The 21,940-nt window shown below is 54.4% G+C and overlaps 9 protein-coding genes across 9 annotated transcripts; 2 read left to right on the top strand and 7 right to left on the bottom strand.

Annotated features, from left to right (window-relative positions):
• Window positions 1-314: 314 nt before the first annotated feature.
• Window positions 315-4,322, bottom strand: G647_10098 (uncharacterized protein; the record flags this gene model as incomplete). Its single annotated transcript, XM_008726090.1, has 1 exon — window positions 315-4,322. One exon carries the CDS (start codon window positions 4,320-4,322, stop codon window positions 315-317), a length of 4,008 nt encoding a protein of 1,335 aa, XP_008724312.1.
• A 594-nt stretch (window positions 4,323-4,916) lies between these two features.
• G647_10097 (uncharacterized protein) lies at window positions 4,917-5,450 on the top strand (the record flags this gene model as incomplete). The annotated part of the gene is made up of 1 exon (XM_008726089.1): window positions 4,917-5,450. The coding sequence occupies one exon, from the start codon at window positions 4,917-4,919 to the stop codon at window positions 5,448-5,450; it is 534 nt and encodes a 177-aa protein (XP_008724311.1).
• A 4-nt stretch (window positions 5,451-5,454) lies between these two features.
• G647_10096 (uncharacterized protein) lies at window positions 5,455-5,901 on the bottom strand (the record flags this gene model as incomplete). Its single annotated transcript, XM_008726088.1, has 2 exons — window positions 5,455-5,686; window positions 5,762-5,901. The coding sequence occupies 2 exons, from the start codon at window positions 5,899-5,901 to the stop codon at window positions 5,455-5,457; spliced, it is 372 nt and encodes a 123-aa protein (XP_008724310.1).
• Window positions 5,902-6,667: 766 nt separating this feature from the next.
• G647_10095 (uncharacterized protein) lies at window positions 6,668-8,205 on the bottom strand (the record flags this gene model as incomplete). Its single annotated transcript, XM_008726087.1, has 2 exons — window positions 6,668-7,697; window positions 7,757-8,205. 2 exons carry the CDS (start codon window positions 8,203-8,205, stop codon window positions 6,668-6,670), a joined length of 1,479 nt encoding a protein of 492 aa, XP_008724309.1.
• Window positions 8,206-8,733: 528 nt separating this feature from the next.
• G647_10094 (uncharacterized protein) lies at window positions 8,734-10,096 on the bottom strand (the record flags this gene model as incomplete). The annotated part of the gene is made up of 4 exons (XM_008726086.1): window positions 8,734-8,864; window positions 8,922-9,386; window positions 9,438-9,721; window positions 9,774-10,096. 4 exons carry the CDS (start codon window positions 10,094-10,096, stop codon window positions 8,734-8,736), a joined length of 1,203 nt encoding a protein of 400 aa, XP_008724308.1.
• A 1,544-nt stretch (window positions 10,097-11,640) lies between these two features.
• Window positions 11,641-13,380, bottom strand: G647_10093 (uncharacterized protein; the record flags this gene model as incomplete). Its single annotated transcript, XM_008726085.1, has 3 exons — window positions 11,641-13,122; window positions 13,179-13,212; window positions 13,265-13,380. 3 exons carry the CDS (start codon window positions 13,378-13,380, stop codon window positions 11,641-11,643), a joined length of 1,632 nt encoding a protein of 543 aa, XP_008724307.1.
• A 4,286-nt stretch (window positions 13,381-17,666) lies between these two features.
• Window positions 17,667-18,904, bottom strand: G647_10092 (S-methyl-5-thioribose-1-phosphate isomerase; the record flags this gene model as incomplete). Its single annotated transcript, XM_008726084.1, has 2 exons — window positions 17,667-18,291; window positions 18,342-18,904. 2 exons carry the CDS (start codon window positions 18,902-18,904, stop codon window positions 17,667-17,669), a joined length of 1,188 nt encoding a protein of 395 aa, XP_008724306.1.
• A 280-nt stretch (window positions 18,905-19,184) lies between these two features.
• G647_10091 (uncharacterized protein) lies at window positions 19,185-20,254 on the top strand (the record flags this gene model as incomplete). Its single annotated transcript, XM_008726083.1, has 4 exons — window positions 19,185-19,538; window positions 19,593-19,603; window positions 19,675-19,760; window positions 19,824-20,254. 4 exons carry the CDS (start codon window positions 19,185-19,187, stop codon window positions 20,252-20,254), a joined length of 882 nt encoding a protein of 293 aa, XP_008724305.1.
• Window positions 20,255-20,664: 410 nt separating this feature from the next.
• G647_10090 (U6 snRNA-associated Sm-like protein LSm6) lies at window positions 20,665-21,073 on the bottom strand (the record flags this gene model as incomplete). The annotated part of the gene is made up of 2 exons (XM_008726082.1): window positions 20,665-20,687; window positions 20,824-21,073. 2 exons carry the CDS (start codon window positions 21,071-21,073, stop codon window positions 20,665-20,667), a joined length of 273 nt encoding a protein of 90 aa, XP_008724304.1.
• Window positions 21,074-21,940: the final 867 nt, after the last annotated feature.

The raw sequence follows: 21,940 nt of genomic DNA, 5'->3' as shown, positions 1-21,940 counted from the left end.
CATTTAGCACTTCGATGGGGCACATTTCAGGGAAAAGCAGACTCGATCGAACCTCATGAAGGCGGCGCATTTGGATAACAGTCCTGTGTCCTTCCTTGTGGAGGCTCACTGACACATATTTTCACGCCTATTCGAGAGAAATGCACTCCCAGCTATGTTATCGCTTCTACCCTTTTGTACCGTGAGATATCGCTTCCATGCCTCGGGCCACAAGACTGGCACAAACTGCTGACTCCCTGGTTCCCGTGGTGTGTACTTTTGTTTCCTGACATCTGGCTTCCCTCCGCCTTCTGCTTGAAGAGAGTAATACAGCTTCAGACCTCGGTCTCTACCCCTCCACCACTCTTGTCCCCGTCTTTATCCCTACTCATCACTCGGTCACCCAGCCCTTCAATACCCTTAACCTTCTTGGTCATCCAATCCACCGTTCTAGCGCCCCTCCATTGCATCACGCCCCTATGCTTCCGGTGTAGTTGTTTGTGATGGTCTTTATAGTCCCTCACCTGCGCTCGAAGTCCACGATCTCCATCGTCAGGATCATTATGTCCGTTGACATCTAGCACCTTTCCTGCGAGATGGGACGCCGTAGAGAGGGGCTTGGAGATCATTTGGGCAGGGGCGCGAATCGGGTTCTTCGAGTTCGTGGACCCGGCGTCGCTATCCGAGGCGGAGGAGTCGTCGTTGGTGTGGGTGCGGAGTTTGCGGCGCGAGCGGTTGTTTTTCTTCGATGACTCGGAGCCCTGCTCGTTGTCTGTATTCTCGCTGTCTTCATCCTCGGACGCCTGGCTTTCACCGCCGTACTCTGCTTCGAATTCCTCGACTTGTCCTTCATCGTTGGCTGTGTCTAGCACTTCCATCACGTGCCGCATATCGGCATTGCGAGACTTGTCGGCAAAGCTCTTGTGGTATCCAGATAGACCGCGCCAGAACTTAATGGTCAACTCGATCTCTCCGAGCGGTTGCTCATTCTCCTCCATCCCCGAATAGCCGTAACTTGTAGTGGCACGGTGAGCCGCCTCCTTGCCGCCTTTCCATACCTTGACGGTTATGGTCTTCTCCTCCTCGTCAGGGATATCCTTGAGCCAGAATACCCCAAAAGCAGGCGTCGAGTCTGGGCCAAGGCTCGATTTGCGGAATTCCATAATCAGTGGGCTGGAGTAACGTTTGCGCACGGCGAGAAAAACGGACTTCTTGTCGCCCTTGGGCTTCCATTCCACGTCGTCCCCAGAGCCTGGCCACATCTTCGCTCTCATCATGTTCGTCCTCAGCTTGATGCGATGTTGGCTATATGACTTCTCTTCGTTGGTGTGAGCCCTTGCATCTTTCGACCTGACGGGGCACCTGATCTCCAAAGTGCCATAACTCCAACCCAGAAGTTCTTTCGGCAGCTTTAATTCGACACTCCGCCACACCATGCTGATTCGTGCTCTACCATACCCAATACCGCCAACGAGGGGATAAGTCTGGGTAACTTGACTCTTTTCCTGGAAGACCCGGCGAAGGGGAAGGTATATCATCCCGAGCTGGGCGTCGTCCTCCCTTTCACGGTCATCAAGAACCGCAACCATGACCTCCGCCGTCTTCCAATCAGCGACGAATCTTTCAGTGCCAGCGTTGAAGAAAGGTTTCGCATTCTTCGGCTTCGTCCGCGTGCGGTAGATCTTCTGATGGTTGAGGATGATGGTGGCGTAGCTGCTGGGCATGTCGTCACTCTGCTCGGCTTCATCCTCGCGATTATCGTTGGCATTGTTCTTGTCCTTCTTCTGCAAGGACTGTACCTCCAGGCCGGTAATGTTGTGGATCTGAATGCTGAAGATGCCACTGGGATACTCATCTGGAGGAGGACTCGAGATGACCAACGCATCTTCTTGCTCCTTGTAATCTTCTTGTTTCTGCTGCTTGATCTCTCTGCTCTCGTCGTGCGCTGTAGCTTCTCGCAGCTTGCGCTCCGCAGTGTCGCTGACCTGCTTTCTCAGATCGTCGACTGTCCGAATATTCGGGTCTGCATTCTGCTTCGCTAGTTGCTGTTCCGTGATATGCGTTTTTTCGAAATAGCCAACTTGCCACTGCAGAGTGCCTGGCATGTCTTCGTCAGAATCTTCACCTTTGAATCGATCTTCGCGATCACACATCTTGTTCTTCGTTTTAGAGCCAAACATCAGCTCCTTCAGGTCCACCTCCACCCGACCGAGGTCGTCATCAGCGGTCCACTTGTCCGAATCCCAGAGTTGAAGTCGAAGCTTTTCATCCGCGTTGAGTTCTTCCGGCGTGACCAATATATGTGACCATTCTGACCAGTTCGGCTCCTGATCGTCGACTATGATTCTGGTCGAAGAGACAGGCTTTCCGAACTTGCCCCACGAGACTGTCATGTACGCGTCGCTGGAGCCCTGGAACGGACCGACTCCACCGTCGCCCTGCTTGAACCCGTGTGCGGATTTGATGAAGATCATGACCACGCCTCGCGTGACCGTGTCCTTCTTGAAGTCGTCGCCCACGAGCATATCCTTGAGATCCAGCGTCAAACTCTTCGGCGCAACATATTCAGCCAAGGCGGCGTCGATTGAAGATTGCACAAATGACGAAATGAGCGGCACATCCATTAGGTTCAGGGCGTGCTTGGACAGTGGTACACAGGACATATCCGCCTGCGGCTGGCCCATGAATGTCAAGGTGCACAGAGAGAAGAAAGGTGGGTCCGGTGTCAGCTGCAGCCGAAGACGCATAGTGCCAATAATACCACGTAGCTCGACCCAGACGGGCACTGCGATGCCTCCTGGGAGATAGAACTTGAGGTAGAGATGGGCGTTTTTGGCCTTGGCCGTCAATGACTTCCCCGACGATCGTGCTCTGTAGGCGAAGGCCAGCTCCATATTGACGAAGTCGCCCTGTTCGGCCTCCATACCCTCGCGGATTGCCTGATCTTCCTGCTCTTTCTGCTGCTTGTCTTGAGCGTTGTCACCAGATTTGGCTCCGGGTTCGCCCTGGTCTTTAGCACCGTCGTCCACCTGACCCTGTCCAGCTGCTGTGCGGTCATTTTCCTCATCCTTTCCAGATCTCTTCAGACCACCACCCGAGCCTACAGACTGACTTGCGGCACCGGTAGGTAGCCAATTGATCCCCAGGATACGGAACGCCTCACTTCCTTGGCCCAGATCATCCACACTCACCATCCGCACAACCTTTGGTAGGGAAGCCTGCATGACATCCTCCAACATGTCGGAGATCGACGTAAAAAGGTCAGGATTGATCAAGGGCCACACAGCCGAGAGTAGGTTGTTCAACCACGCCACCGATTCGGGAACAACGTCTTCGGCTTGTGTTGTGCTGAGCTCCTCCTGGCGAGCAGCGTCCCAGACCTCGTCGTCCCAAATCGTTTGCACTTTCTTGCCTAGCCAGCCCTTGACCCCCACTATCACAGTTCCTGCGACGACGGCCGGGACGAGGACAAGAGCAAGAGCACAAACCTTGGACACCCAACCGGCGTCTTTCTTGTAGAAGCCCACGTCGAATACCAAAGCCAAAAGCTGACCCAGTAGGATCACGACCACGATGCAGCTCAGGCCGATCACCGCGGCTCGTTCGTACGTCCTCGCCAGTTCATCCCTCACGTCCTCGAACTTCGGGGGTGGGAACAACTTCTGCATGCCATCAAGGCTGCTCTGAAGCTCCCTACGCTCGGTGTCATGTTCCTCTTTCGACTTTGACGCTCCATCGACGCCTGTCCTCGTCCTGTAATCCACTCCTGGACCCGGGATATTCTCGCCGGCGGACTTGAGGTCCTTGTGTGTCGAGTCGCGGATCACAATGGGCAGATGAGTGACAGGATCTGTGACCTCTCTGCCGCCATCACTGCGTTTCTTGTGTTTCATGTCCTTCCTCTTCTGACGCGGGTCATGTTGCCCTGCGACGGCCTCCGTGGCGGACTGGCCTGGCTCATCTGTTTTCTGCTCTTCATTCGTCTGTGGCTCTTCTCGATTTTGTCCTTCTTCGGGGCCATCCTGCTGAGTTTCTCGTCCTCCAGCGTCTCTTTCTTCTCCCTCGGCGGTATGCACATTTCGGTTCTGTGTTCTGTAGGGGTCGTGACCGGACTGTGGAGGATCTTCGCCTTTTAGTACACCCTTGGCGGCATGGTAGGCTCTCTTGTATGTCGAATCGTCGGTCTCGTCACGCTGAGCTTGTTCCGCATCTTGTTGGTTGTTGTTCAATTCTTGTCTCTCGGCCTTGTATTTCTGGATCGTCGGAATCGGGTGACGAGCGGAGTGAGGCCCTTGATAGGTTCTTCGTTGTGAGTCCGGGTCGAGTTCATCTGCCGAAGACATGGTTCCAAGCGAAGATCAAGAAGGACGAAGCAGAAGGCAGCCTACCTGGCAAGCAACGACTGAGGTCACCTGAGATCCAGCCCCAGCATGGAAAGCAAATGCGTAGGAGGCACAGAACGAACGAAGCATGAAGCCTGTAATACTTTCGCATCACCCCATCTCCGCACATGGACGACGAACCTTGAAACAAGGCACTGGGCGTGGAGCGCAGAGGAACATCAACGATGACGTCGAAAGTTGACGCGGCACAACAGCAGCGACACCGACTTGGGCAAGCGATTCCAAACACAGCACACGAGCACACTCCACAGACCGAGAAGAGTTAAGAGTCCGGATGATCTACAGACAGACCTGGGCCCGATGCATGCTGCAAATCCTGGCTCGCTGCATGTCAGCAGAACGTGAGGCAGATCCGAGAAACAAGTAGGAAAAGCGCAAGGCGTGAAGATGCAGAAACTTGAATGCGCCGAAGATTCTGGTGGCGTTTTGCGGGGATTGCCTGCCTCACACTCGTACCGGATTCTGAATTTTGCATAGTAACTCGTACCTCCATCGCGACCTTGTGCCAGTCCTCTCAGCTCTGGGCAATCATTGATGTCCAGCGAGATACAACCACATTCCTATTACGATGTCCTTCGACTGTCCCGCCATGACCTCGGAGGCCTGTCGAAAGACGACATTAGAGCCGCATATCGGCAGGCTCTCCTCACTCACCACCCAGACAAAGTTCCTGGCGCCAACAGAAAAGGCGTCTTGAAAGCCCACCCAGATGAAGCGCCGAATACTCGGTATACTATTGATGAGATTGTGCTCGCATTCGAGACTCTTTCCGATCCAATCAAACGTGTTGAATATGATCGGTCGCTCCAGGATGTTGGTGAACTCGGCTGGAAACAGGTGAACGGCCAGAAAGGAACGCATACCGGCGTAGAAGTCTACGATCTCGAAGATCTAGTGTACGCCGAAGTTTCGAACACCTGGTTCAAGGGTTGTCGCTGCGGCGACGAACAAGGATACATCTTGACGGAGCCCGACCTGGAGAGAGAGAAGCAGCATGGAGAGCTTTACGTCGGTTGTCGAGGATGCAGTTTGTTCATCAAGGTCCAGTTCGCAGTCGACGAGACGTGAAACTTCAGTACCGGTCTTCAGAACCCACATTGCCGGTCCTTTCCAGTCCACTTAAAGCGTCGATTGCTTCCCGCACATCCTTCAACCGGCCCTGCAGAACGGCTTGAAACTCTTCCTTGACCACTTCGTACGCTTCGGCAAGCCCCTGGACATGCTGGACGATTTGCTGTTCAAGATCTGCCTTCTTCCGGATAAGCGCGAGCAGCCTGGTCAGGAAGGCATCCTGAACGCGCTTTCTGTGGATGTGAAAAGTCGTCAGCTATGCCTGGATACGGATGCAGACGAGAAGTTGGAATCCTGGTTCAACACACATATCCTGCTGATGCTCTTCAGCTCTCTCATCAATCTGATCCTCGAGCTCCCGTACTTGGTTGTCAAAAGCATGCTCGAGCCGTCGCTGGTTTTCACCTGTGCGAAGTCTAGTCTTTGAGCGAGGAGTTAGCGATGACATCTTCAGGAATGGCATCCGTCGGAATGAGGAGCAACCACCATCTCAGGTCTCCCAACTTACGTCAACAGCCATAACTATCTTCGTTCTCTGCCCTCCCTCCCTCTCTTCTCCCCCGAAATCACCACCGTACTGGTCATTTTCGATAGCGAAGCCATTATCCAGTGACTTCATCCGTGCGGATACGGCCACGGGTGCTGATCTACGAGACCCCTGTCCACGGTTGGGCGGCATTATGAGGCGAGTAAGTGGGGGAGGTGGATGAAATGAGGTAGAGGTGAGATGAGAGGAGATGAGTTGTATTCAACAAAGTACAAGTTGATGGCAATTGGATAGGTTTGGTGGCCGTGAGAGGAGATGATTAACAGATCAGGGGAGAGTGAAAATTGTACAAGTTTCTGCTCGCGACCTTGCTGATTTGGCCAACGCTGTTTGAGTATTATCAATACGGGGTACTTCGGAATACAGTGATGTGTCCGGCTCTGTAGGGCAGGGTAGGCACGATGAGCGCGTGTCGCAGCTATCTACTGCAACAAAAGTAGTGGCCTCGTTGGTGTTCTTCAGGTCTTGATCCCGATCATGGCTCATCCGATTTTCACTCCTTTCCTCCCAGAAGGTCTTCCTGTTACATGTTATACAATCTACAGTGCATAATCGTGGCCTACACCGACTTTCTAGTGCATCGACAACACTGGCATGCCCTGTCCAAAATCGTTCCCTTCGTCAAGGACTGGGCCCCAATCCACACCGTTGATCTTCCGTATGGCCGCTACTCTACAATCTCCAACTCGCCTTCCCGGTCCTTCGCAAAAGTGTCCTTGTAGCCGTCCCACAACCTAACCAGTTCGTCGACATACTCCTGATGTACTTGATCCAAGTACTTCTCATCAACCTTGTTATCCTTCCCACCCTGCTGCACGACCTTGATCGGCCGGCCGACCACAATGTTGATCGCTCGTCGGTATGGCAATAGGCCGACGTCATAGTTGAATATGCCTCTGGCATGGAAGAGTGGGATTGTGAAACCCATGGCCTTTTTTACGAGCATCTGGAACTTGTGGATCCACGGATGTTCGACACTGTCCACTTGGTCGTACAGTTCGTTCTCACCGAACGCGAGGACGGGGACTAAATCGGCGCCTGTGCGGATGGCTAGCTTGACAAATCCTTTCCTGCTCTTGAGCACGAGCCGGAGAGAGTGCGGCTGTGCGTCCAGGGATTCTCGTGCCCCTCCGATGACAATCGTCACTGCCCGGCCCATCCCTTCGCCGTTGCGGCCGCCTTTGGACAGGATATTTTCAATTGACTCACGCGATACAGATGCCAGACCCAAAGCCAACGCGTAATCCCGGTACAGAGGCACTCGAAAGTTTGCGTCCAGCGTCAACAGAGTGTTTGTGATTCCCGGATACAGCTCAGAGAAGCCCAGCGCCTCGGTCGCGAACGCGGCGAATGCCCCGTGTGAAATGATCCCGTGGGGATGATATCCGAAGATGTATTTCCTGGTCGGTTCGAGTTCGACAGTGCGGTGGAGCCGAGCAGGGAAATAGGAAGCGAAGGCAGACCAAAATTTCGAACTACGCAGCCATTTTGATCTTCGTTTGAGCGTGCCATCAGTGGCTGCCTCGCTGATGAGGAGGATGTAGATGAGGTATGGGATGAGGAGAGGCCAAGTGAGAGGGATGCTGCATAGGAGGAAGAAGAAGGACAGCAGGAGCGGGATGGTCGTGGTATGCCACAAGACAGCCAGAGTCTGGATTCTGCGTTGCAGGGGCACATTGAGGGGTGCCCATCGGATTCTACGAGAATGTTAGTCACCGGTCGCCGCATCGAGTGGGTGGGAGGAGGATGTGCGTACGCTGATTTTTCCCAGCCGGCACCAGCTTGTCTGCCGCTCGCGAGCTCATCCCGCGTCCGGTCCTGCCGTTTGGCTGGCCTGGTGGCCTTCTTCTCTCGAGGCGCAGTCTGCCCATTGTGTTTCAAGCTCTCCTCATAATTGTCGCTCGGCTTGATACTCGTCAAAATCTCTCCGTTATGGTTGACGTGCTTCTCGTAGATCGTTCTATCCTCGTCCAGTGGTTGTCTGTCCTTCTGACCATTAAGCAGTGGCCGAGAGGCAAAACCGTTGACTGCGCTCTTCTGCTTGGGACCAGACCCTAGTCCGACAGCGTCTCCATTCTGGGCATCCTCCTGCGGTTGTGCTGCTTCGGCGTAGGACTTCGGCGGTAGGTCATGCTCAGCACGCTCCTCTGGCTGAGAAGGCTCCGAATTCAGTTGTCCCTGGCCCTCGATCGCGGTCGCCGCCATCTCAGTGTAGTGGGAGAGCGAGTCGCTGTGAAGTGACTCGGCGCGTTCACGGAACCAGGCAAAGTCAGAGTCGCCTCGTTGGAGCATCAATCAAAAGCATGTGCACTGCCGGCAGCTCACATGTAAGCTGGAGAATCAAAAGAGAAGCTGGGACGGGCCAGGAAACGGTCGAGTACGAGCGAGTGCTGCGCGGCCATGACATGATTGGCGTGTGCAGAAGCTGGAATAATACGGAGTACATGAATGAAATATCCGGCAAGTGACGTCAATCACATTCACCACCTCGGTGACCTGTTGGCACCCATTGGCGCCTCATTTGTACGTAGATAATACATAGTACTCCGCATTGCATGCCCAGATGCCCTTTGGCGTGTACAAGATTCATGAATCCAACTCCGTCCACATAAAAAATGCCTTCGTATATGCAACATATCACAACCGGGTCAAGGCTGCAATCTAGAAGAATGTGACTGCTATCCAAGCAGTCGTCAAGGAAACCCTTCTCAAAATCATCCGCACCAGGCTTTCCTAGAGTTCCTTAGGTGCGACACCAAACTGCAGATTCTCGCTGTCGAAGACAGCGAAGACGGCTTTGAGGAAGATGTCGCCGTAGATCGACAGTCCAATACCCTGGTTGCTTTGAAGACCACCATAACAGCCTATACAAGAATTTATCAGTCATGACATGCCGGAAAGTGGTGAGTGGGTGGACTTACTTGAGGAGCCTGAAGAGAGGGGAGCGAAGCTCATGAAGGACCCAGGAATCACGGCGTTGTAATCACCGATGCCAACAGCGAAATCTGGGAGATCCGTCGAACATGGGAAAGTATAGCCACCTTGGAAGCTGTCATACTGAGCACCATCCACAGCGTCGTAATAGGCAGACACAATCTCATCATCCATAAGGAGAAGGGTGGTACCAGTGTCGGCGATGGCATCAATGCTGGCCGACTGGAACTGTCCATCGCCAACCTGGTAACCGGTACCGGTAAACTCCCAAAACCCTCGGGAGTTGTCGATCGGAGTGTAGGCGATCTCGCCAGTGTGCTTGGAGTCGTCGATGAAGCCGAAATCGTAGCTACCAGGAGCGCCCTTCTTCAAGTCCACGGTGAAAACACTCTGGTCGAGAGCTCCTTGTTTGATAGCAGTGTCGAAGAACGTGGTCTGTTGCTGCGGTTTGACTGGAATACCTGTCAGCATCGACCGTCCCCTGTCTTGCCCACAGTACTTACCGGTATTGATGGAGCTGAACCCGAGCCCAAGCAGGCCGTCGTTGTTCTCATCCTGCTGGAACTGCGCACTGATTGTCTTTGCAAGCTCGATAGCTTGTCCAGTCACAACAGTGCCACCGATGTCGACGGTGTCGGTGTAGACGTCGCCGCTGGCACTGGACCCGTCCCCGTATGAGATGCTCCAGGTGGCCCCGTTCAATTTTTTCGAGGTACTCGATTTGGAGGGGTCGTAGATACTATGGCCCGCTTGCGACGTGCTAGGGAGCTCAGACGAGAACACCCACCTATTTCAGTCAGTTCATCCGTGCCTGAAATTTGCAAGATACTTGGACGTACAGGTCAGAAGAACCGGTGTCGAAATCGAGGTTCAGAGTCTGACCTCCGATGGTGACTGGGCAGAGGTAAAAGGCATCAAACTGTTCCGGTGTGGCGGTGACGGAGCCGTTGGCCGCGGCGGCCTTGATCACGTCGGGAACAGCTGTATTGTACTTCAGATAGGTCTTTTCCAAAGCCACAGGACCAGCCTGGTACGGCTTTGGGACACTTTGGGGGAGAGTGAAGCCCCTCCTTGGCGCAACTTGTTGAGGAACGGGAATGGGCTTGGCGATAGCGGTGCCCGTCAAAGCGGAAGCTGCCAGCAAGATCGTGAAAGAATGCATCTTGAAGGATCAATGAGTGAATGAGCTGGAAGGAATGAACGAACGGCGTCGAAGAGAAATGGTCAACGAATGTATAGCTTGCTGTTGAGAACGAGAGAATGGCTGGCAAGAAAGATACTTCCATCGACAGTCCTGCCATCGATTCTTATATATCAAAAACGTGGTGGAGTGGTCAAGTCTCCATCTCAATGTGTGCAGGCCGAAACCTTGCTGGTAGACTCTCCCGAAACTGCGATGGGACATAACAATGACACTCTCGATCCAGTCGGCGAGGAATATGGACATTGCAAGGAATCCAGAAACGGACGTGCGCCACGGAGAAGACGACAATTCGAGAAGGTCGCAACGACACCTGGAGACGGCCCTCTTCGGTACATGGTGAACGTCGTCGTGATTCGAGAAGGCTGGAGAGCACATCAAGCATTCGGGCGACGCTTTCAAGGCTTCAATCTGCCACGGGAGGGTTGGGACGCCCCTCGATTGGGCTGCAAGTCATCACGGCAAGCTCATCAAGGAGTCGACGCTGTCTTAGCTTGGCGCCTCCCGAGAAATTGGGTTGATCCATGACATGAGATGTGGAGGTGGAGGCGACGTGGAACGGCTGTTTGAGAAGAAGCCTAAACCTGTTGCTGGTGAAGTGACGACGGTGGTGAAGCAAGTTGGTTGCTGGCAGGTTAAGATGAGGTTGGGAGACGAAAGTGAGCGGAAAGTCAGTGATTGGTGAGAGGCGCGGCCACGCTAGCAACGCACGATCGACGGCCTCTCGTGAACGGAATCTCACTCCAACAAATGGCCATCATGCTCGCCGTTCCAGGTGTTTCGCACTCATGGAAGCTCAGCATCACACAGGAGTCCTGGCCGTGCCTGGCTAGACTCCATCGTCCGCATCGGTCCTCGATTGGCTGATCTCGAGATGAAGCAGCAGTAGCTGCATGCAGATGAGGCTCAATCGCGCAACCTGTCATTCCCCAATCATGACAGCCCTGCCTCCTGTTCATGCAACCATTTGGTGATTTTAGTGCAGATCCGACAGATTAAGCTCGGTCGCTAAGTATCCCTCCTCCGTCAGATCAAACTTTCGAGCCAGGGCTTGCAGATCATGGGTTTCAGATGCTCTCCTCTCAGCTTCTGTGCATGGTACTTCTGGGCGTGGCGAGGCTCTTGTTCAGGCTCTTACGACGGCGGCGCGCATGCTGATTGAAATTGCGTACATTCAAGCCACCTATGAGGAGGCTGGCATGTCTGCGGGAGGCGTCGGCGACGGCCGAACACGTCAGATCCACACGACGAACCCGGTCGCGACATTTCGTGACGGCTACGAGCCTCATCTGGCAAGACGGGAACCTTATGGTTACTCGGACGACTATGCAGTCGCTGCACCACGCATGGGTTAGGCTTCGAAAATGTAAATTGAGATTACTCATAAACGATTGAAACGCTTCAACATGCTTCTCGGGGGATGCCTGCCACGAGACTATGCAACAACCTATGCAAGCTGGTACGATTTGTACTCTCAAAACCCATCACAACGGGAGCTGTTCCGTTCAGGGCGAGGGTCGGGGATGCCGTGGGGGTGTTGGACTATGAGGCTTCGTAGGGTCAGGCCGAGTCACTCCTGACGCAAGGCCGGCGAGTGTAGTAGCCGCGTCGCTCTCTGACCGGTTGAGACCGGGCCTGCCGTCATCGCGAGCTTGTTGCCGTATCTGTAGTGGCTCGGTCATAGGCCGAGGTGGTTCCATGGCACGGGCAAGATGGGGGAGGCTGGAGGTGCCGGAAGATGGTGCTCGAGGAGGTGGGAGAAGCCGCGGACTTGCTGCTGGGTAATAATCCGACATTCGATCTTGTGGCACCAGTGGGGGCAGCTGGGTTGGACCCAACTGCTCCCTGCCTGGGGTCGAATGAGGGTAGGACATGGGTAGGGCTCTTGGCGTGTCTTGGTAACCCCGTAATTCGGGCGGACGATTTCTCCATGGCGATTCTTGCGTGGTGGGAGAGGGAAAGTTCTGCTGGTACGAGAGCGCGCCGTGCCCGGGCGGGCTGATGCCGACGTTCGACACGGGGGAAGACACAGGTTGTTGCTGTTGGACGAAATAAGATAACCTCGACCTTGCGAGTGGATCGTGGCCCGGTGCAGACTCCCCAGCGGAGGTGCTTGGAGGGAAAGTCGGCAGAGGAGGCGTTGCTGAAGGCGCACCCAGTGACAGACCTGCAGTGCGGCTGACTGTATCAGGCACCTCACTCTTGACCGTGGCCGACTCGTCAGAGACGGAACTGTGGCCGGAGATGAGCCCTGGACGGAAGTACTCTCGACTCTGCAACGACGGTGGGGGACTTCCGCTGCGAGAAGAGGGCAAGCGAGGTCGCGGTGGTGCAGGCCCCCCTGAGCCCGTCAGCTGCGTCGCGCCGCCGATGAATGGAGAGGATGCGGAAGAGCCCATCGAGCTGCCTCTGAAATGACCAGATGGCGGCGCCGTTCCCTCGTGGCCTGCTTCAAAGGACTTCGTGGAAATTATGCTGCCACTAGACTCAGGCTCAAGCTTAGGCCGCTTTGCCTCTGCCGTCTGCCCGTGTTTGGCCTTGAAATCGGCGAGGTACGCCATATACTCCTTGTATTCGTCCGTTTTGCGGTACACCGACAGCTGAATGTTGTACCTCTCCTTGGCGGCGCTTGCTTGAGCCTCAAATGGCTCTTTGCCAGCTGGATCCAACTTTTGCCATCGGTCTCCCACAAGTTTGGCTATTTGTGTAAATGACAGGTTCTGGTCTTTCACTTCTTCCCGTATTCTATTGGAAAATATCACGTAGGCAGAAGGAGGGCGCTCGGGGGCATTCTCATCGGGCTTGGGATGACGCCTGTACTTTCTCTTGGCCTCGGGGGGAGGGCCAGATTGCCGCTCAGCCTCTGACGAGCCGGCGATGACAGCTTCGGAGGCTCTGCCGCTCTCTGGCTGTCCCTCCTGGGCAGCAGAGCCGAGGAGACGCTCGAAAGAGATTCCCCGGTATTCAGCGATTGCCCGCTGTATTTTCTGGAAGAAAATGTCAGTCTGTGCGATCTCTATCAATTGAAGCCAGGGCGACTCACCCTGCGATGGCCAAGTTTGACATTGAGGGCATCGCTAGCACAAGGTCAGTGTGTTATCGGCGGGCCCAGGGGGGAAGAATGCTTACAAGTCACTCTCTTGAATATCGGTCAGCGTTTCCCAAGTGTCGAACCCCTCACTGATGAAAAGGTCGAGATACTGCTCAAGGCCAAGGCGCTCGAGATGGGGTGCGAGATCGCTCATTCACGCGGACGCAGTATGTCATCGAACCAGGACTGTTGCAACCCCCAACGGAGCAATGCTCGACGGATGAGCCACTCACCCCGGCCGATAGGCTTCCCAAACTGTACGATGAACCGCGGAATACGCCGACCTCTTTGGCATGTGTAAACTCCGTAGTAGCCACGCAGATCTCAACCGGTCGTGGACTGATAACTCGTCGCTCGACAAAAATAGTAGTTGTGCGTCCTTGATGGTCATAGAGCTATGAAAGGATGGCCCCGCGTCGCTTGGTCGCCCGTCGACAGACGTCGTTATTGCGCGCCGGCGATAATGTCTGCGTAGCTCTGGCCTGAGTCGGATTCGGGTTGTCCAGAAAAAAGGATACCCCCCTTCGAGGCTTGTTGACTAAATTCGATGACCGAGGATGTGATGACAACGATCAGGGTGTGATTCTTCAGGGTCTTGGGTGATCTGCCTCGATACCACACAACTCTCCAGTGGCATGTAGTGGGGTCAGGACAGGCGAGAGGGATAGCGAGCTGCAAGACCCTGGTGACGGCAACAGAACGGTGAGGCTCCAATTCGGATCGAGCTCGGAATGAGAAGATTGGGATCGCGTTCCCCGATCTCAGACCGGGAAAATTGTGGTTCCGGTGTCGAAAGAGTGGCAGCCCAGACCAGCCGGTAGTCCCCCAGACGGGAGTGTGTGGTGAAAGTCGATGACCCGAGCAACGCAAAAGGACTCACGAGAGACAGGAACCCCGCCTAACACCTGTGAAAATGATCTGATGGAGAAAAGAGGCGACAAGCGCCAGTGTACGGAGAGCTTGGATAAACGGCGGGAAAACGCCCCGGCAAAATAGTCTATAGGCTGGCCATGGTTTGGGGAGGTGGTGATGCGAAGGGAAAAAGAGGCCAAGGTCACAGAGTTACTATGTGCGAAGCCGTGGATACCGACAGTCAAGATGATGCAAGGACCGCCGCCTCCGCCCGGTGTGTCTCCATTCACCGACTAGCGACGAGGGTTATTATCGAAGAAAGGGTCCTGGATCATGGTGGGAGACGGTGGGAAGAATGGATTTCGGGAGCAGTGAAGTCGTGCAGCTTCTCAGCGTCGCCTGTTAGACTCTGAACCCGTAACCGAGCTGTCAGAGCTCTCTCACAGGCTGGTACTTCCCGCGCATTGGCAGCCTTTTCGCCGCTGACTACCCGCCAACTAAGAACAACTTGATTAAGCCATCTGTGGAGACTCGGTGATGCGCCGTGGAGGGGACGAGCAGCTTCGGGATCACGGACTCCTGTGTACACCTGGTTTCGCCCCAGGCCGGATTACGGAAGCCCCAACGCTCAATCGCCGCGTCTACATATAAAGGGTGTGCGGCAACATGTCACTGGCGCTCAGGAATTCGTGAGTTCTCTTCCACAAGAAGACGACTGACGACGCGAGGAGTATGTCTCGACGCGCTTCCTATGGTCGATCCTCGACAGTAAGCGTTGGTGACGAGCGCTTTTTCGCTCCTGGCTTGTCATCCATATGGGCTCCGATATTTTGGGTTTTGAAAGTGCTGGTACTGGGGCAATTGCTTCGAGGGTTGACAACTCATCGGAACAAGGCTCTCCGAGTACACTGAGCGGCTGATACAAGCATGCAATGGCCCCGATAAGGTAAATCGAGGATCGGCCCCCAGCACAAAGTCGGGAGATGGTCGACGTAACGGGCAATCTAGACGGTCGATCTGGCGGACGAACAGAAACGCTCAGAGGATTCTATCTCTATCACACTGTCAATGGGTTCGAGGATGGTCACGCACAGGTAGAGGAGTGCAACCATGAGTGCGCACGACCCTCCGGCAAAAGTCTTGACAGGCCGATTGCTATACAAATCCACGATCGTGAGGAATGGGCTCTTTTGTCAGATGTTCCAGCAAATGCTCGATCCCACCGACAGCCTTGGACCATCTAAAATTCTAGCCTGGCGTTCGGCAGTCCAAGGCTCCACGTTGATGCTTTTCTGGCCAATCCGTCCCGGCGGAGACAGGTATGAACATAAGATCGAATTCCTGTTTGGAATCACTTCTTCTGGACCCCTAGTCGCTCCCTGCAGCGGCTCTGTCAGTGCAGTGCTTGTGGTACCAGGGCGCGGGTCGCATTGCGTCTAACCGGGTCTCGGTAACGACATGTGGTAATGATCTGTCGGATATACAGTGCCGAGTAGTTCCCACGGAACGCCATTTGCTCCTTCACCCCACTAAGTCGTACTCCTGGCACTGGGTACGAGATCAGAGTAAGCTTGAGAAAACGTGCTAGCCACTTGAGCTTCACTTCACTTCCAGCCGAGGGTTGCTGGCGTTGGCGTTGCGATACTGCAGCAGCCTGCCTTCTGCCTGTTGGCCACAGGAACATTAAACAAGCGGAATGACGACGCTGACGTGGGAGCGTGGGTCAAACCCCGGGATTCGGCAGCGTCTGCACCTACCTCGTACGCGATCTTTGATTCGGAAGGCTGTACGAGCTACAGAATCTACGACGGACACGCCGAAGAGCAGACGAGGCGTGAGCGTTTCGTCAACTCATAGAATTAATTTTGTGGAATGCGATACAATAGGCTACTTGACTTCGAGGTGGGGGCGAGGAGACAGTGACCGTTCACTTTCTCCTGTTGGAACTGGGTACCCAGTCCCAGATACCCAGTATGCCAGTCTTCGTACTCGGAGTGCGTCCCTGATCGGCAAATTGGCTTTATTCGCCAAAGATCGACGCATCCGAGGAACTTAGGATGGGTTATGCGTCCATGGCTGATGCGCTTGTGCGCTTTTTGGCAAGCGGATACGACTTGGCACGTTCCCAAAGGTAGCAGGCAACGTGGCAGTTCTGTGAAGCAGAAAGATTCGGTGCTCTGACTTATATTTCAATATCAGGACAGGTTCTCTGAACCGAAGTCGTGTTCCGTGCGAAATCATGCGACAAGTCAGCACTCGTGGTGTTGAATGTGCGCACAGATATATTATCCGTAAAGTTGCATGAATCATCGCGTCAACCTTCATTTGCAGCGTGAAGGGGACCTCGGACAGGGCTCGCTCATTCTCGGCTTTGACGAAAATTCCTTTTCCACTTTTCAGGAAACCGGAAGCCATGGATATGGGGACAATCTAGTGAGGCCCCTGACTGGCTCTAACCTAACGTCTGCATGCAGGGTTCGTAGAGCGGCCATTGGATGAAAATACCGACTTGCGCACGAAGGGACAGAACAAGAAAAACGGTGGGGCTCCGTGGGCTGATTTCATCATGTCCGAGGCGTGGCCAAGCCTAATATAGGCTGATGGGTTATTCCTTTTATCGATAAAGGCCCCTCAGCCTGGGGTGAGAGCTGGGCACCGGGACCTTGGCTTCCGCGTTGTCTCGCTTCCTGAACTCATTTTGTACTCCATTCTACCCAGTAATTACTGTGTCCCCTGCGCAAACGCCGTTGGCAACTATCGACACTCTTACTCGGTCATTGCTGCTCAAACGCCACGGACATTCGGAAAGACCCTGCGTCCCCCCTCGCGTGAAACCCACAATCTCCTGATTGTCGGTGCTGTCCCCGACACCTGTCGCAGTAGAATTGGGTGCTTGGGCAAGCTCATTTCCGACCCCGATTCCTGACACACCACAACCCCTCCTCATCGGGAATGGCACAACAGAAACCCAACGCCCAGAGGGTGGACGAGCAGTCCCAATCAGACCGCAGCCAGGATGACGCCAATCCACAAATGCTAACCTCTGAGATGGCAAAGGTATGCCAATCCTACCAGGAGCTCGAGTGCTAGTCCGCGTTTTCCGCTGACTCTTCCACGATGCCTCATGGGAAAAGGCATTCCAAGAACTTGCACAGTCTGTGACTCCACCTTCACGTCCTTTTCCCTCCCCGGTCCACATGCTGACCGTCTTGCCAGAGGAGAACGGACAGCCTCTGCCCTAGAGTCCAAGCTGGATGGAATACATCGGAACCTTGACCGTCTCTTGGCGAGTTTCGAAGAGATGGCTCAACCCGGTGCAGAGAAGACTACGAGTAAACCTTCAGGTCCTCCCAGCTCGAATTAGCTTCACGCCTATGCGGCGCAAGACGCATGGGTGGAACCACCTTCTCACACGTGCCCGGGCGCCGGCCGATCCTGCAAGCCACCGGTGTTATGTCTGTCGCTTGGGACTACCTCCATCGTGTTCGTCGTCGCCAAACCGGAGACTGAGATGCCATTGTGTTCTCAGACTGTGTCAACGGGGAATTCTAGGACAGATTACGCTCCGACAAATGCTGTCCAGCAGCTTCAGGACTGCTGGAAGATGGGTTCAAAGTTAAACCTCCCGTTGACCTTTTCAACGACCCCAACTTCGGTGATCACCCCGTCAATGAGCTCGGCGGGGGTGACATCGAACGCAGGATTCCATACCTCAATCCCAATCGCAGCGGTGCTCACCACCTCTGAGCCTTCGTCCAGGAGTAGCTTTCCCTCCACGGTGACCTTTGGTCCTTTGATCCTTGTCACTTCCTCCGGCGCCCGTTCCTCGATGACAATGTCTTCACCCGAAGCTGTGTCCCGGTCGATGGTGGTTCTGGGAGCAGCAACCAGAAATTTAACACCATGATGGCGTGCAAGCACAGCTAGAGAATGAGTTCCAATCTTATTTGCTGTGTCGCCATTCGCCGCAACGCGGTCCGCTCCCACTACGACCGCGGCTAGACGGTCTCCCTCCTTGTCCATCAACGCACAAGCCATAGAATCTGTGATCAACGTGGCCGGGATCTCGTCATGGACGAGCTCGTATGCGGTCAATCGCGAGCCTTGGTTGTACGGCCGAGTTTCTGAGCAATACGCACGGGTGAGCATGTCGGCGCTTCTTAGAGACCTGATCACCCCGAGAGCGGTACCGTAACCTGCGGTGGCTAATGAACTATGCGTGTGGTCAGCCAATGCCGATCGGCCGGGCAGTTCCTCCCTTACCCTGTATTGCAGTGTGTCAAGACTTGAAGCTGTTGAGATGTGTCTGCTTTCCTCTTCTTGCCTGCCACAGTGTTCGCTTCGATCCACCGGGCTCCATGTTCCCCAATGGCTTTATTGTCAGACACATCGTCAACCAGCATTTGCTCTGCAGCCAGGATGTACGCTTCAGCGATGGACTGCGAAGATGCTTCAGGTTGTAAGGTGGCTTTCTTCGTCACAATTTTCAGTTTTCCGACAGCATCGCCCAAGTTGACTGCTGTGGGCCTGCTTGTCTTCAGATAATCTAACCGTTGAGCAATGGTGTCCCTCACATCGCCTGGGACAGCAGGTAATCTCCCCGCGACAATCTCGTTTCCAATCTCAACAGCAAGCGCCAGAGCAGCGACGATGGCGATTGCTGGTGCACCGCGGACCTTCATCTGCTTGATAGCGGCATGAGCTTCTTCGCAAGTCGAGACTGCTACATACGCCGTTCGGTGAGGCAACTGGAGCTGATCAAGGATGCGCAATGCGGGCCCGGAATTGCCCGAAGCGGGCTCATACTGAATTGCTTGCAGCACCATGGCTGACGGGACGCAGATGATTTCCAGTTACCGGGAGACTTATGTTCTCACAAACAAAGATAAAGGCTCTCTACATATTTGCCATCAATATGGGTTTCGCATACTGTTTTGCCGCCCAGAACTTTTTCTCACGCCATTGCGGGGTAAAGTGCAGACAATTTTTGTTACCCCTCACCCGCGTATTGTTGGCGTGTCCGGCTTCATGCTGCTGGCCACGTGCGTCTGAGTTTCACCTCACTTTCACCTTCACGACCAGCACCACGTCTTTTACACCCGATTCATGGCAAAGTCAGAAATCGCCGAGGTAGCCCAGTCCGGCTTTGCTCCAGCTGCTGCTTATGATGCTTACCGGCCGACATATCCAGACGAAGCAGTCGAGCAGCTCCTGCAAGTACTGGAAGTGACGGGTGTCAAAGGAGCAAGAGTCGCCGATCTCGCCGCGGGCACTGGAAAATTCACCGAGATACTAGCAAGAAGACCGGAAGGATATGACATTGTCGCCATAGAGCCTCACGATGGAATGCGAAGTCAATTGGAGCAGAAAAGCTTACCTCATGTGCGGGTCGTGAAAGGAACGGCGGACAACATGTCGGGTGTGCAGGACGAGAGTCTGGCGGCCGTCATCGCAGCACAGGTGAGTTTGGATAAGGAATTGACAGGCTGGCAGATTGTTGATCAGCTTTCGTAGTCATTTCATTGGTACGTCCGAACATCGCCTCTCCGTCACGTCTCATGTTCCGCGGATGACCAGAATCTGACAACCCCTTCAGGTTTGCCAACATGGACGCATTGAAGGAAATCGCTCGAGTGCTTAAGCCTGCAGGGGTTTTGGGATTGATCTGGAACATTGATGATTGTACGCTCACTACCTAGTCCCGTCCATGATGATAGCGAGGATGCTCATGATCGTGATCAACAGACAACGCACCAAAGTCATGGTCCGTCCACGACGGCTGGGAAAAGACCGTCAAGGAGATTGTCTGGACGTTCGCCGACGACTCACCACGCTTCCGACACGAGAAGTGGCGGCAAGTCTTCGACGACCAAAACGCAAGTAATCCGCTGAGTTTGCATTTCGCCGACCCGCTATTTGGCTTGCCATTGGGCGAAGGTTCAGTCGAGTTTACAACCTGGCTGCCGAAGGAGGATATCTGGGGTCGATTGAGGACATTGAGTCAGCTGGCAGTGCTGGAAGGTGAAGAGCTGGAGAAGGTAAGGAGGAGGTTTGAGGAGGGACTGGAGTCGGATGGCACGCAGGTAGATGACGCTGGGAGGATTGCTGTTCATGGTCGCACAGTCTTCTTCTGGACCAGCAAGATACCTGCTGAACCGCTCAAAAGTGGTGGCTAGAATGCGTGCCGGGCCCGGACGAGGCGTGTGCGGAAGTACTCTCGGTCATTCGGTGGTTAGCTGGCCTCCTGCACTGATTTCGCTTCTCGAAAGCGCTGGCCGGACAAAGCTGCATCGTGGGCATCTGCATCATTAGCGGCGAACAGTCTTTCCATACAGCCGTGTTTCGTGATCTGTCCAGCACGTCATACAACGCCGTCGATTCGAGGAATGCCTTTCATGCTGTTCTCTGCGCTTTCCATTCATTTCACGATCGAGTCGATAGACGAGTAGTTTCCAGCGACGTTCCGCGATCCCGCGCCCTCGGCATTGAGGCGTTGAGAATCTCGCTCTCTAGTAGTCTCTCCCCCTTCTCTCCTGCTCCATCCAAAAAACTCATCCAGACGTTTGCCTCTGACGCTTTCGCCCGCTCATTCGCTCGAGATATAAAGCACTATCACCGCAGATGTAATCGTCAGCACCAGCGCAAATACAGTTCAGTGGTCGGGTCAGCACTCAGGCAGGCACTTGAATAGACCGCCGCGGGCGTGCGCGTGCGTGCGCGCGCACGCGCAAAGCATGTAACGTACCGTTATTCCCTCTGACGAATGCATCGCCATACCTCCGCCGCAGCTTGCCCTCGACGTACTCGGCACACTTCTCCAGCGCGATGTTCATGTATCCGTCCACGCTCTGCAACTCGCCCTTGTATACGACGCCGGAGTTGAGCTTGACCGTCACGGGCACGCCGATGATGGATGACAGGAAGGAAGCCGGATCCTTGGGGTCTGCGGACGCGGACGCGGACGTCGCGCTTGTGGTGGTGTGGTTTTCCGCCATTCTCTGTCTTTTGTCTTTTTGTCTTTTTGGCTTCTGTCTTCTGTCTTCTGTCTTCTACCTTCTTTTAGTTTGAGCCCCGGCGAGGGTAGGAATCGGCAAGGTCGTGCCACGGGAGGCTGAGCTAGCTAGGTACGTAGGTGCGTCTTCTAACTCAGGTACTGTAGATACTGTAGGTACTGTAGCTTGAGGACGGACGTGCAGGCGAGCCAGGAGGCACTGAGGCGGGTTGTGTTTGTGAAGTTTGTGATGTCTACGCTGTACGGATGTGCGAGTGCAGCAGGAGGGAGCAGCAAAGTACCTGAAGCAGGGGGTGGTGACGATGGTGCGCAATACCGAGTCTGTATTCGTTCGGGGTCAGTATTGTACGAGTGCTCCGCTACCTGAAGTACATTGGGTACGGTGTACCTGGTACTCCGTACATAATCACTACGCACAGCCAGCCTCGCAAATGCAAAGGGACGCGGGGCGGACGAGGCTTGGCGCAACTGGAGGGGAGCATTAGGTACCAACCAAATCTTGCATAATTACCTAGGTATCTTTTTGTTGCGTTCAGCTGTCCTGATTTCGAAGCTTCTGGGCGGGTTTGGCCCTCTACTCGCCATGAGAACTCTCATTCGATTCGGAAATGGCGTTGCTGGATCTACTGTGTACTGTATACGCCGTGGGCTGTCCAGGCTTGACTCGACCTTCTGTGTCTTTTGCAGGTGCGGACAGCACTCAGCCATTTGGGCTTGCCCTGTCCTCCGCGGCCTCCTACAATATTCACTGCTACTTACTATGTACCGAGAAAATTCAGTCCTGTTCTGTGTAGAGAACATTCACCCCTACTGTGTCTGGAGAAAATTCTCTCTCTGTTGATTATGTAGA

This window comes from Cladophialophora carrionii, assembly GCF_000365165.1.
Source record: "Cladophialophora carrionii CBS 160.54 unplaced genomic scaffold supercont1.12, whole genome shotgun sequence".
NCBI lineage: Eukaryota > Fungi > Ascomycota > Eurotiomycetes > Chaetothyriales > Herpotrichiellaceae > Cladophialophora > Cladophialophora carrionii.
Note: the sequence above shows the minus strand (reverse complement) of the source record. Positions and strands in the feature narration are given on the sequence as shown.